Source organism: Erpetoichthys calabaricus, chromosome 11 (assembly GCF_900747795.2).
Source record: "Erpetoichthys calabaricus chromosome 11, fErpCal1.3, whole genome shotgun sequence".
Classification (NCBI taxonomy): Eukaryota; Metazoa; Chordata; class Cladistia; order Polypteriformes; family Polypteridae; genus Erpetoichthys; species Erpetoichthys calabaricus.
Genome location: NC_041404.2, coordinates 80,413,985 through 80,428,576, shown reverse-complemented (window position 1 = coordinate 80,428,576; position 14,592 = coordinate 80,413,985). Strand labels below are relative to the sequence as shown.

General features: G+C 40.7%; 1 protein-coding gene across 2 annotated transcripts in view; it reads left to right on the top strand.

The window, feature by feature from the left end:
* arhgap4b (Rho GTPase activating protein 4b) overlaps window positions 1–14,592 on the top strand; it is an 87,807-nt gene that overhangs the window by 3,777 nt on the left and 69,438 nt on the right. For both annotated transcript variants that reach the window (XM_051933638.1, XM_028813404.2), the window contains exon 2: window positions 6,345–7,109. In XM_051933638.1, coding sequence (XP_051789598.1) covers window positions 7,043–7,109 — 67 coding nt within the window. In that variant the 5' untranslated portion in view covers window positions 6,345–7,042. The remainder of the gene's footprint in view (window positions 1–6,344; window positions 7,110–14,592) is intronic.

The window sequence follows — 14,592 nt, the reverse complement described above, 5'->3', positions numbered from 1 at the left end:
CTGCCCGGGGTTTGTTTCCTGCCTTGCGCCCTGTGTTGGCTGGGATTGGCTCCAGCAGACCCCCGTGACCCTGTGGTTAGGATATAGCGGGTTGGATAATGGAAGGATATATATATATATATATATATATATATATGGAAGAGAAGGTCTGTGATACGGTTTGCATATTTGCAGTTGGAGATCCACAAAGGGAGAAAAAACGAATCACGTATCATAAAATAGTTTTATTCCTGAGCTTTCAACCCCTGTCAGGGGTCTTCATCAGAGGATAATGCTTAGACTTACAAGAATCAAAGGCAATATATAGCAACACATTCAGTGGGGGGTGGGTGGAGGTGACTAAGTCCGTATGATCAAAGGGGGGGGGGGGGGGGGGGGTGTATCATTAAATTAAAGTGCATATGTCCTTCTTAAGTTGGCATATGCTGGGTTTATGTCCAAGTGTCTGTTGATGGCATTTTCATCTGATAGCCAAGACTCGGCCAACTCTCTGGCGCTTTTTGTACTGGCCTTAAATTTTACTTTCACGTTGTCCCAGTTGAATGTGTGTCCTGTCGATTTAGTATGTGCATATATCAAAGATAGTGCGTCCTTTCTTCTGACGGCGTTGCGATGTTCCTGTACACGTGTTGAGATTTTTTTTTGACGTTTGTCCTATGTATACAGCTGAGCAAGAATTGCATGGAATACTATAAACTGCGTTTCGTGTTTCGGCTGTCGATTTCTTGTTTTTAGCATTAAACAGGACCGTGCGCAGATTGTTGGTGGGTTTATGTGCTATTTTGATGCCCCCACTTGGTCAGGGTGCGTGCCGTGCCTTCTGACACATTATGGTGGTACGGGAGTGAATGCCAGGTGGGGTGGGGGTTCTGATTTACGTCGCTTGTATGCTGATTCCTTTGGCGCCTGCTGTGTAGACTCCGATTAATGAATGATTTTGAGTATCCGTTCGAGGTGAAAAGTTGAAACAGATAGCGTCTCTCATTAATTTTTTGTTTCCTTGGTATTACAATGAGTGTGGACTCGTTTAAATAGGGTTTTCACGCAGCTCCGTTTATGAGATACCGGGTGATTGCTGGCGTAGTGTAGAATCTTGTCTGCGTGGCATTGTTTACGGTAAACACTTGTGGTCAGGGTGGCGTCACTATTTCTTTTGATGTAAATGTCCAGGAAATTGATGTGTCGATTATTTTCTTTTTCCATTGTGAACTGGATTGCAGGGAATATTGTGCTAATATGATTAAAGAATTCATTCAGCTGGTTCTTTCTTAATATGACGAATGTGTCGTCTACATAGCGTATCCAAATTTTGGGTGTAATCTGGGATAAAGCTATGTTTTCAAATCGTTGCATTACCAGTTCAGCTAGGAGTCCCGATAACGGTGATCCCATCGGCATGCCTTCTTTCTGTGTGTAATACTTGCCGTTGAAATGAAAGTGCGTTTTTTGGCAAAGTGATATTAGGTGCATTAAGTCTTTGATGGACAGTTTGGTTCTTGTCTCTATGGTGGGGTCACTATCCAGTTTCATTAATAATGTTTCTGTGGCCAGTTGGATCGGGATCATGGTGTATAGCGATATAACATCAAACGAGACCATGATCTCGTCCTCGGCGATGGATACGTCATTCAAGCGCTGTAATGCCGACTCCGCGCTGTTGACAGAATAATCGGAGTCGTCCGATAAATGTTTAAGTAGTTGGAAAAGTCTTTTTGACAAGTTGTATGATGGTCCGCCTATTAGGCTAACCACTGGTCTGTATTTTAGTGGTATTTTGTGTATTTTTGGGAGTCCATAAAATTCCGGGCAGTTAGCATCATTGGATTTCATTTTGTGCAAGTTCTGTACATCCAGGCGGTTACCATTTCGGAGTTTTGTCAGAGTATAGTTTATTTTATTCTGTGTGGTTTTTGTTGGGTCGTTATTTAGCTGTTGATAAGTATTAGTGTCTGAAAGCATTTCTTCTATAGCTGTGGTGTATTGTTCTCTGTCTAGGATAACAGTTGCGCCTCCTTTGTCAGCTGGTGTAATAATAATGCTGTTGTCATTCCGTAAAGATCTTAAAACTTTCTGTTCACTTGCCAGAATACGTGTGGTTGGTTGTCTTGTGTGTAGCTGGCTGGCGACGTTGCATCTTATTTCTTGTGCCTGTTCTGTTGGTATTTTTTCAGTTGCTAAGATATGTTCTAACGAACCGAGGAAGTTCATGTTAGATGCGTCCTTATAATTGAATTTTAATCCTCTGGAGAGAATATTGTGTTCTGTCGTGGAGAGCCGTCTTTTGGATAGGTTGTGTACTCCGGGTTGGGGGTTGTTCATATATTGATTTCCAGTGAGTTTACCCCATTTTTTGTTGAGTGTGTTTCGTTTAGAAATACGGTTTTTGGAAGCGGTGTCCTGGATCCTTTTTGTCCATTCCTCCGTAACCGTTTGTCCACATGTTGTGATTAGTTTAGCGTGTTGCTCCATAATTACAGATCGGTAAAAGTTTCGTTGGCGGTGTGTTTCCGTGATGAGTTCATACAAAACTCGTTTAGTAAACTGTTGCATGATGGTTGACATTTTTGGGGTGTTCGTTGGTGGCTTGAATCGTAGGCATCTCGGAGTTACATCGTGCCTGATGCAACTGTGGAGGAAGAAGAGTTTTTCATAGCTGTGCGCTTCACGGATTGCCGAAGTTTCCCATCGTCTAATGCATTGGAGGGCTTCGTGCCCGAAGGTTGTACGAATGGAAGAGAAGGTCTGTGATACGGTTTGCATATTTGCAGTTGGAGATCCACAAAGGGAGAAAAAACGAATCACGTATCATGTCCATCAAAGACTTAATGCACCTAATATCACTTTGCCAAAAAACGCACTTTCATTTCAACGGCAAGTATTACACACAGAAAGAAGGCATGCCGATGGGATCACCGTTATCGGGACTCCTAGCTGAACTGGTAATGCAACGATTTGAAAACATAGCTTTATCCCAGATTACACCCAAAATTTGGATACGCTATGTAGACGACACATTCGTCATATTAAGAAAGAGCCAGCTGAATGAATTCTTCAATCATATTAACACAATATTCCCTGCAATCCAGTTCACAATGGAAAAAGAAAATAATCGACACATCAATTTCCTGGACATTTACATCAAAAGAAATAGTGACGCCACCTTGACCACAAGTGTTTACCGTAAACAATGCCACGCAGACAAGATTCTACACTACGCCAGCAATCACCCGGTATCTCATAAACGGAGCTGCGTGAAAACCCTATTTAAACGAGTCCACACTCATTGTAATACCAAGGAAACAAAAATTAATGAGAGAAGCTATCTGTTTCAACTTTTCACCTCGAACGGATACTCAAAATCATTCATTAATCGGAGTCTACACAGCAGGCGCCAAAGGAATCAGCATACAAGCGACGTAAATCAGAACCCCCACCCCACCTGGCATTCACTCCCGTACCACCATAATGTGTCAGAAGGCACGGCACGCACCCTGACCAAGTGGGGCATCAAAATAGCACATAAACCCACCAACAATCTGCGCATGGTCCTGTTTAATGCTAAAAACAAGAAATCGACAGCCGAAACACGAAACGCAGTTTATAGTATTCCATGCAATTCTTGCTCAGCTGTATACATAGGACAAACGTCAAAAAAAATCTCAACACGTGTACAGGAACATCGCAACGCCGTCAGAAGAAAGGACGCACTATCTTTGATATATGCACATACTAAATCGACAGGACACACATTCAACTGGGACAACGTGAAAGTAAAATTTAAGGCCAGTACAAAAAGCGCCAGAGAGTTGGCCGAGTCTTGGCTATCAGATGAAAATGCCATCAACAGACACTTGGACATAAACCCAGCATATGCCAACTTAAGAAGGACATATGCACTTTAATTTAATGATACACCCCCCCCCCCCCCCTTTGATCATACGGACTTAGTCACCTCCACCCACCCCCCCCCCCCCACTGAATGTGTTGCTATATATTGCCTTTGATTCTTGTAAGTCTAAGCATTATCCTCTGATGAAGACCCCTGACAGGGGTTGAAAGCTCAGGAATAAAACTATTTTATGATACGTGATTCGTTTTTTTCTCCCTTTGTGGATCTCCAACTGCAAATATATATATATATGTATATATACTGTATATATATATTTATATATATTTATGTATGTGAATATATATATATATATATGTATGTATTATATATGTATTGTGGGTAACAGCCCGGACACAGACAGGCAGACATCAGTACATGCACCACAACACATTTATTATACACTATATTTACAAAGGTGAACACGCACAACCCAGTGCCGCAGCACCAATCACCCCAAAGTCCAGGCCCTCAATACAATGCCTTTCTCTCTTCTGGTCTGCCTCCACTCCTCTCCTCCGAGCTCTGTCCTCTTCCACCCGACTCCAGCCATCGAATGGAGGGAGGTGGCCCCTTTTATACACACCTGGATGTGCTCCAGGTGTCTTCCGATGAGCTTCCACCGGCACTCCCCAGTGTGGCGGAAGTACTGGCTCCACACCCGGAAGCACTCCGGGTGTCCCTGCTCCTCTTCCCCCCAGCACTTCCGGGTGTGGCAAAAGTGCTGAGGTCCAGGGCTCCGTAGGCATCGGGGCACCTCCTGGCGGTGACCACGGGCCCCTACAGGGCTGAGCTTCAAAGCTCTGTACCCGTGGTTCCCAAAGCAACCAGGGCGGTCGCCCCCTTGTGGTCTGGAGGAGGCGCAAGCCCTCCTCCGGTCCTCCTGGGCGTCCCAGCTGGGTACCACCCCCAGCCGCGTGCCACAGTTTATATACTGTAACTGTATACTGTATACATATACCTTGTGTGTGTATGTATATATACATTATATACATATATAAATAAATACCAATTTTATATATATAGCAATTATGTGACTTGCAACAGATATGCACTCTATGAAAGGGTTAAACATTATGGATTACATTTATACCTTATATGGATTAAAACAAATCTTAAACTGATTTTTAAAATAAACACTAAAAATGAATTTATTATTGTTGCAGGCTCCGTGTACACTTACATCTGATATCCTACTTTCTCTGTAAACTGATAATGACACTTTTGGCTGCCACTGTCTGTAAATGAGCACATACCTCATCGAAGAAGGGTCTGTGTCTGTCTATTTCAACAGAGGAAGCTGTTTCTCAATGGATGGTGCATTGTGCCTTTTATGATGAACAGTTAGTGTCTGTCATTCTTTCTGCAAATTTGTCTTTTATGGTATTCGTATAGGACAGGGTTCAGTCTCTCATTAGACACTTAGCTCTGTGGGGAAGGGGAAGGTGCTGCTAAACTTATATTTGTTTTTTAGTTATGAAGTTATATGTCTACCAGTGATCAGCATGCAGTTTCTCAGAAAAAAATGCACTGTTTCTATTTTAGTGAAGAGTGAACAAAGATTGTCTGTCTCATAGGACAGAGATCTGTTTCTCAATGAATTACGCCCTATTTCCTTTTTTGGTAATCAGGAATCACTTTCTGCCTGTCATATAGGAGAGAGAGAGCTCTTTTTCAGTGACATGAGAAATGGCAGCTTTTCTTATAGAACGGGCACCATTTTTCGCTCTCTCTTAGAACATAGCAAAACCACCAGTGTTCAGTTATCACTTAAAATGTACAACTGGAAAAACACCTTCATATCAACACATTTAATGGTTACTTTAAGAGTTTATTTAACATTGCTGATCTTGCTGATTTAGCAGGAAACAGTTTTAGACACCAGTTCTGGACACTGATCTTTCTGTCATAGTGTGCAGAAATCTGTTTCATTTAATTGAACACAATTTCTCTTTTCTAGGTGCTCCAGGAGTGTTCAGTTTATATTCCAAGCTTTATGTCTGCAGCAGCCATTTTTGTTTTCTCTACAGTAAAATTCTTAATTGTGCACTGTCCAAGACTTTTTTTCAACCATACACCCAAAAATGCTAGGATATGCTCTGGCTCCAAAACCACTCTGCAATGGATCAAGCAGATTTGAGAATGGATGTATATTTGCATATAAACCTCTCTGTTTCTGTGAAGAATAAACGGTGTCTGTTTTTGGCCCGAGGGCTATATAATCCTGTAACTGCAATGCTCTTTCCCAGCCTGTTGCCTAATACATGAGAAGAGCTCAATAACATCCATACCTTCCAAAGAAATCGGCTTTGTAGCCTCTTAATAGACTTCAGCAGTAACTCAGTGCCAGCGCCACACAGTGTTGGAGTGGTACTAGTCATAGTTTATATTCTTGACAAAAACTGAAAAAACACTTGAATTCTGCCGTTCTAATTCATTTCTCTCTTTGTTTCTTAAGGTGTATGAAGAACAGCTAATAGTCGTGGCCACTCCGTGCTGAAAGGCATTATTTCCTCTGCTTTTCCTAACCCTTCTAGGAAAGCCACAGTCGTCTACTTCAGTGAATTATTCAAAGCCTTTGGGATTTATACTCCTTCGTGGTGAATTTTAAAGATTCTCCTTACATCAAACAGTTCTAAAACTGACGAGTTCTGAAGGTTGTCGTTTTATTTTTTATTCATAAACTGATTTTCCATAATTTTGCAAACAACTAAATATTCAGCGGTATAGTAGTTTATCCGTGAACATCCGACGAACGAAATGAAAGCAGCGGTCATTCGGTGCGGTGCCTGCCGCGCACTTTTCGTCACCACTCACGGACGGAGCACCGCAGCCTGAAGAGAGCTCTGATGGAAAACAAAGATATCCAGCTGAAATATTAGAATAAGAATACATTTATCAACTGCCCATTTTAGTGGAACGTGCACGCGAGGATAAGAAAGGGCGCTCCGGTCAGCCTGCTCCCAAGCGGTAATTCACTTGAGGCTCCAGTTTTGTGTTTCGAGCAGCCAGCCCAGCGCACTACAGTGCAGCACCGAGCACTGCAGCCATAGAAACGCATGCGAGTGGCAGCTACAGCCGAACGCGGGCACTTGGAGAGACGGCGTGTGCGCAGTGACAAGCCGTCACCTGAACGACACCTTCGGTACACTCAGCATGTCTTCCCACGCCAAGCTGAAGCGGGAGAAAGCCATCCTGGCGGAGTACGAGACGCAGGTTAAAGGTAGGTAGAGCGTCCTTTTCGTCCTCCCTACACCTGTGTGTGCTGCACATCAGTCGCGTCGTGTCAGTGAACAAGATGCCAGGAGCCGCCCTCGGGTCTCGTGTGCATACCTTGAGGCTGCCTGTGCAGCTGCAGTGGGTGAGAGAAGCACTGACAGCGAGGCAGGGTGTGTGCGAGTGTCACACAGTGATGTGCCCCTATGAAGCAGGGTGTGTGTGAGTGTGTCACACGATGATGTGCCCCCATCATTTGGCTTATTGAGCCTTGTCAGTGATGGTTGTGTGAATCAGAGTGTACCCACTTTTGGGCAGACCCCCTTTTAGTCGAACGTCCGTGTGCGCACGTGTGCGTGTCTTTCACGGTGTGTGTCAGGGTCCAGAGGCCTGTCAGTGGGCGTGTGTTTTTGGCTGCGTGCACGCGAGTCTCAATGGACATGTCTGTGTTTTTATCAGGGTTCAGTGCTGTCAGTGTGTGCGTTGTTGCTGTGTGCGCGTGGATGGAAGGGGATGTAAACGTCAGTGAGGGCACCTTTACCCATGCATACAAGTAGGTGTGTTCTCCAGTGTGTGTGCGTGTGTGACAGTGTGTGTCAGGGTATAGATGACTGCCAGTGTGTGTGTGTTTGTTTGTGGCAGCGTTATGAGCAAACGAATGTGTGCACCCATATGTATGCAGATGTGTGTATGTGTGGCATTGTCTGCAGGTGTCAGTGCATGCTACATTGTCAGTGTGGGTGTGCCAGGGTACACAGCTCTGCCAGCATGTACTTATGTGGCAATGTGCATGAGTGTCATTATGGATATACAGTACATAGTTCTCTATGTGTGGGACAATGGGTTTTACTGTCAGTGTGGGTTCCTGTTTTCATGTATATGTGTACGAGTGTTTCATAGTGTCTCATGACAGAGTTTCTGGATGTGTGTGTCTGTATTCCTGAGTGTCATTTGTGTGTTTCTGAGTAAAGAGCTGTGCTTCTGTGACAGTAGGTGCCATTGTCAGGGTGGACTCCTGTATTCATGTGTATGTGTGTGGCAGTGTGTGGATGGGTGCAAATGGCTTATCAGTGTGTGTGTCTGTGAGCAAGTTGTCAGAGGTAACTCCTGTGTTTATTTATAGAGTGCCCGTGTTTCGTGGCAAAGAGGCCAGTCCTCTGTGGGTGTATATCTGTGTGACAGAGTGGGTTCTTGCGTAAATGTGTATGTGAGTGCATGAAGGGCCTGTCTGTGTCAGGGTACTGAGGTCAGTCTCTGAGTATGTCATGATGTTGTATGTTTGTGTAGGTGGAATGCCTAAGTGTATATGTATCAAGATTTTTTTTAAATGGGCAAATGTCGGTGTTAATGTGAACCAATCAAAATGCCTCAATATGTCTGAGGTGAGCAATATGTGTGTTCATTTGTGCTTATGATGTTTCTGGGCTCACTTATCTTCAGGGATCTGGCACTGTTTGCTGCTGACAGTATGTATGTATAGTGTATGTGAGTTATGTTGCTGTGTGCCTTAATTGTGCGCTTGCTTGTGTACACGCCTGCATCAATATCAGTGACTGCCAAAATGTGTGTGCTGTGTCTGCTAGTGTGTCAGTGTGTAGATAACTGATTTTTTGTGTGAATTTTAACTTTGTGAAAATTAGGTGTGAATCACCTTGTTCTTGCTAGTGTGCTTATCTGTTGTGTGCTTATTTGTTTACACATTTGTGACTATGAATGCAGTTGTGGTTGTAGTATAATCAATGAATCTGTTTGCTTTATTCATTGGTTGCATACTCCAGCATGTGTGTGTCACAATGGGACTGTGCTTGTGCTTAAATGAAATCAGCTTTTTTGCACCGTGTTTAGACATTGGTGTCATTGTACACGTTTAGATGAAGTGTGTGCCTTTATGTATACAGCATGTGTGCAGTTGTTCTGTTTTTTTTCTCTGTGCCGTGTGTTATATAAGGTTATATTTAGAAGGTGTACTTTACTTTCTTAGTTTTTTTGTTCATGGTGATTGTGATAATCTGTATGCGTGCGATTTTTTACTCTGAATTTGTTGCTTCTAGCTGGCTATATATGAAAGGACAATGTGTTTTGTGTTTTGCTTGGGAAATTTCTGGACACAGTATACTAGGAACATAGTGTTTACTGCCATATTTTTACATGTCAAAAACTACATTCAGATAACACACCATTGTATTGTGCCTACTTATAGCCTAATATGTAAACTGTACTTACCATACCACTGGGCAGCATGTTTATGACTTCAAGAGTCTTTGCACTGCCAGTTTGTACTGCTTATTGCAACATGGCACTCCAACACTATGAAAAGGATGGAGGAATTGTGCTGAAAGTGTGGTGACTTTTTAATGAGAAACATAGCTGTTTACTCAACCTGGTATTTTGCCATCTGAAGCTGTTCTCATTGGCTGCTCATTTTTAGAAGATGTCTGCTGGATCTTGTCATCTTCTTGACTGTGTCAATTTCTGTTTGGATGTAAAAAATAACCAGTCCTGGCCTATTGGATATGATGAAATTATGTGAGCACAGAAAGGCAGACTGGTTTGGCTGCTTACTTTCTTTAATGGTGCGCCATCTGCAGCCATTTGATTTGCCCTCCCCCACACAATATTTCGCGCACACTTAAAAAAATGTTGATTGGTTTTGTCAGGCACTGTCCCAAAGCCCTATTTAAATCTGGTACAGTGCACATGAGTCTCAGTTCAGGCACTGACTCTCAGCTTCTACATGGAAGCCAAGAGTCAATTCTGCCTGACATTCAGCAAAGACATTCTGTGAAAGCTATTTGCTAGTATACTGTTAGCAGCCCACAAAAGGATCTTGAATGAATAGCTCTGTGGAAAAAGAGGGATAAGAAAATGAATGTGTCAGAAGGAATTAAAGAGAGAAACACATGACCTGCATGACTTATGGATTCACATTCCTTATCTTTTAAATTGAGGAGCAAGGTAAAACTCTTCAGCCCAAGTGTACTGCTCCTAAAAGTACATGCTTCCTCACCAAGGCTCCTGCTGACTATAGCAGAGGTTTCTATTCCTTATTTTAAAAGACAGATCAGGTGTCTATGCTGTACTCTAGTATGTTTTCTGTACTTCATATTCCATATTCTCTGTTAAGAAAGCACATGCTGAAATGCCTATTTTAATTTGTACAGAGTCCAGGAAAGAACAAACATCCATCAGTTTTCAGTAGACACTCTTCAGTTTCATTAGACATGGCCTAGTGTACAGACAGTATTGTAATACATAACTTCAAGTATCTAGTCTTGCTGGTATGAAAATTAGTTGGAAGTTGTATATAATTAGAAATTATTTGCATTTTTAGAGGTGGTCTCATTTCCAAGATGCCATTTTGTTTTTGGTGGCACATTGTGGTTTGATACAGAACATGGCTGGTTTGACAAGTAAAATTCTTTTGAAGATCTTTTACTGGGGATGTAAACTGCAGAAACATTAGCTTGGAGAGAATGTTCTTGATTAAGATGGCAATTGTATACTTTTGTACTTTATAGGTTACTTGGTGTGAAGTTTTGCTGCCCATGTAGACATTTCTATTTAATGAGGGGTCGCCTTTTGTTTCTTCCTTTGATTAGAGATGAGATGTTTGTCATGTTATTGTGTCCTCACCCAAATGTTAAGAATATGGATGTGATTATTTTCTTAAGCTCAGGAATTGAATAATTGAATTAGCTATTTGTTTTTAATGGGTGTCTTTTCTTCCTCTTTTTCAGGTTAGGTATATTATTGTCTTTCAAGGTTTTTGTAGACTTCTGTAAACCTGCTGTTGTAGGATCTGATCTTATTTAGCTTTTAATCTGCTGATTTTTTTAAACTGATAGGAACAGGCTTTTCTTTCATTCATCTCTGCCCACTGTTCTCCTCTTCTCATTCTTGTACTCCTTTGAGTGTGTTTCTATAACAGTACCTACGCCTCCACACTCCTAGGTAAAAATAACCTCTTTGAAAAAGTTGATCTATACTTTACTTAACTGCCAAGGTTCTACTTTTGGATTGTAGTATTCAAAGGCCTTCTGTGTCCAAAAGGACCTATTTCAACACCACTTCACCTGCAGGGGTTGCCATTCCTGAATGTTTCTTGCATTATTTATGGAAGCACTGCTTTTTACAGAAAACATTTTGGTTCAAGCTGATGAATATTTTAGAAGGGGTACTGTTGATTGTAACATGAAAACCCCATCTCATTGATTATTTATTTAATTGTAGTTTTAGTTAATGTTTGAAACAAATAACATGCTCTTTTTCATGTCTGGGCAAAGCCAGAACTATTCAATTTGAGTTAAAGAAATATAATGAACTCACCTAATTCCTGTCACAACGTTCTATTTTACTGTCAGCTCAAGGATTTAGATCTGAGATTTTGCACCACTAACTGTAAATTAGCTCCACACTAATGACAGATGATCATTGATAACAGAAACATGAATTACATCTGCTTCTGTAAATTAAATGGAAGTGAGTTGGTCTTAGAGAGTTTTTATTCAATCACCATTTATTCTTAAATAGCATATTTTCTTGTACAAGTTCAGAAATCTGTGCGTAATTAAAGTATAGTTAGAAAACGTTTATTTTACTAAGGGCCTTTCTGTAGTGATCATCTCTTATTTCTGTGTGTTTTTTTATTTACAGTTGGAGACTGAAGCTAAAGTGACATTTACAGGGTCATAGGGAGTCAATGGGGACTGGACCAGCAAAGTGTAGGTTTAACATTCAGTGCTTCAGCCACTAGACCACATTACCATTAGGATGAACTTCAATGGAGCATAATACAATAAAACACAATATATGGCATTTTACGGTGTGCTATGGTGGAAAAAACTGGTAGTAGGCAAACAGGCAATGATGATAAGTGTCAACATTGGTCATCAAGAAGAAAATAAAAAGGGAAAGAAATAGTAAAAGTCAATCATAATAATTGACAAATTATTAGAAATATATGAACAACTTACCAGTAAATTTAATAAAACTCTGCTTTGCTAAAATAATGAATATTTAATATTGGTAGATAGTCTGGGTGCAGTATAACTTCAATTTTTCCTCCACATTAATTTTCATTATCTTAGGAACATCAAGAGGACTTATAGCTTTTGATATTAATGTACATTCTGTAAGAACAAATGATTCACTTCTTAAGGTAAAGTGAGGGTAAGCCTTTTATGATTCAACAATCGGTAATGCAAAAGTCTTAAACCTGAAAGACGTATTCAAAGGTGCTCACTTGGTGAATGGCAAAAAATGAGCTTCTGTGTGCCAAATAAACAAATTTCCAACATTTGTGCTTTATAGTTCATGCTACTTTTTTCACATCCAATTCCACGTGGATAGCAAAAACTACAAAGTAAAGTATGTGGTAACATTTAATTTCTAATACTAGTGAACAATGTCGTCAGAGATTTGTTCTCGCTTTGCGTACCAGGCTGAACTGCAGAATTCCATTGTAACAGGATATCTGTCATGGACAATCAAAGGTTTGACCAGTCATAGACACTGAAGACAAAATAAAATGCCTCCGTGGACTGAATTGTAACAGAGAATTCAGAGAGTCACTTTGTGTAAGATAGCAAGACAGTAGAGAGATTACTTATCGATCAGAAGAATTTATCCTTCATGATCAATTTGTAACGGCCGACCCCTTACCCAGCCAGCAACTACACCTCCAAGACTTGTGGCCTGGATAATTTACTGAGATAAATCTAACTATCAAGCTGTACCTCTTAACAAATTACACTTTTTCCCCACAATCGACGGTGTAAAATAAGCACGCAAAAAGCAGATGATGTAAAATTAAACTGATTAAATGAAACCACAAGACAAATGCAAAAATAGAAACATATATAAGTATAAATATCCTCCACCACATCAACAATGAGACACCACCATATATAAATACAACAAAACCCTCCCTTGCCCCTGTAACATATAACACACAACACGAATAACAAAAATGAATGATATACTGAATGATTGTGAACTTGAGTCCGGTTATAAAAACTGTCCTGAATACAGATGACTGAACTAGTGGTAAATGAGTCATTTGATTTTTCCTTCAAATGGAACAACCTCACCGTGATTCCTCGGCGTATGGTGAATGGCGAATCGACCCCAGGGTCTCAGCAGATGAAGGATGAATGCAGTCCGGCAAAATGAAAAACAAACTGGTGCAAAGGCGCGATGTGGAAAAACAGCAAGTAAGTTGATACGTGGTTGAAAACGAATGGTCTCCTTTCTCCTCGCTCCCCTTTCTAATTACTTAAATAGTCCTTGTGACGGCTGTAATTGATTAATTGCGAACAGGTGTTTTCCAGGTTAGAGGCTGTGGTCTTCTTCCATCATCCGTCCCCCTTTACGGGGACGGCATTTCCTGATACACACACATAAACAGCAAACGGGACAATGGAAACAAGACGCACTTAGAACTGACATTTAACAACACTAACTATGTAGCCCTGCTACAAATTAAACATAAGAAAGGTCTGTACACATTGGGTGTCCAGAATGTTGACCACTGAAAAGAAATGTCAGCACTTCCAATGATTAAGGAATTCCAAGTATATTAATTCTGACTAGGTGAAATTTAAGGAGTATTTTACAACTGGATGTAAAGCTTGAATACATCACTGTGATTCTAGAGTCCAAGCAACAAGCAAAAAGAGTGACGCATGAAGTGTCACTAACACCAAAGAAATTCAGCATTCAAACCAATGAATGCAAAATCACATGCAGAATTGTTTATGATATCTGGGGTGGGGGAATTTTTATTATATGCATATTGTTTCAGCATTTGTGGGAGTCGATCAAGGAAAAGTAAGGCATCCACAATTCCCCTGTTGACAATAAAAGGGTCAGGATGTTTGCTCTGTAAAACTTCACACTGATATGTCTAGACCTGGCCCCATATTACTTTTACCTGTTTCCCAGTTTGCTAGGTTATCTCTGTTGTATGTAACATGTCAGTGATGAAGACATGTATTGATTGCACAAGGAAAAGCAAAACATTTTATTTTAGGGTGATAAGAACTGCTTGGACACACATTAAATAAATGAAAAGGAGGATTTGCAGATTATTTCTCAACTTAAATAGAAGCCAGTATAGCAACTTAAAGACTAAAGTTTTGCTGCCATATTTCATAATTCTGGTTACAATCGTTGTTGCCATATATCGAATTAGCTCAAGAGAAGCAATGTAATGACTTAAACATCCTGCAAAGAGTTTCATGGTAGAAATATTTTTAGCTGAAACTTCAAGTAGTAAAATGGATTAAAGTTTATTTCCTCCTAGCTACAGTATCTAAAAGCTTGCTTTAAAGTGGTCAGCATAACAGCTGGCCAGTAATGTAGTTATATTCTCTGGCATCATTTGGATTTAGAAGAACTCACCTCACCAATTAACTCTACATATAAACAATTCGTCCATCCATTTACTAACCCCTTTATTATATTTTAGTGTTAAAACATGATAAGGAGGT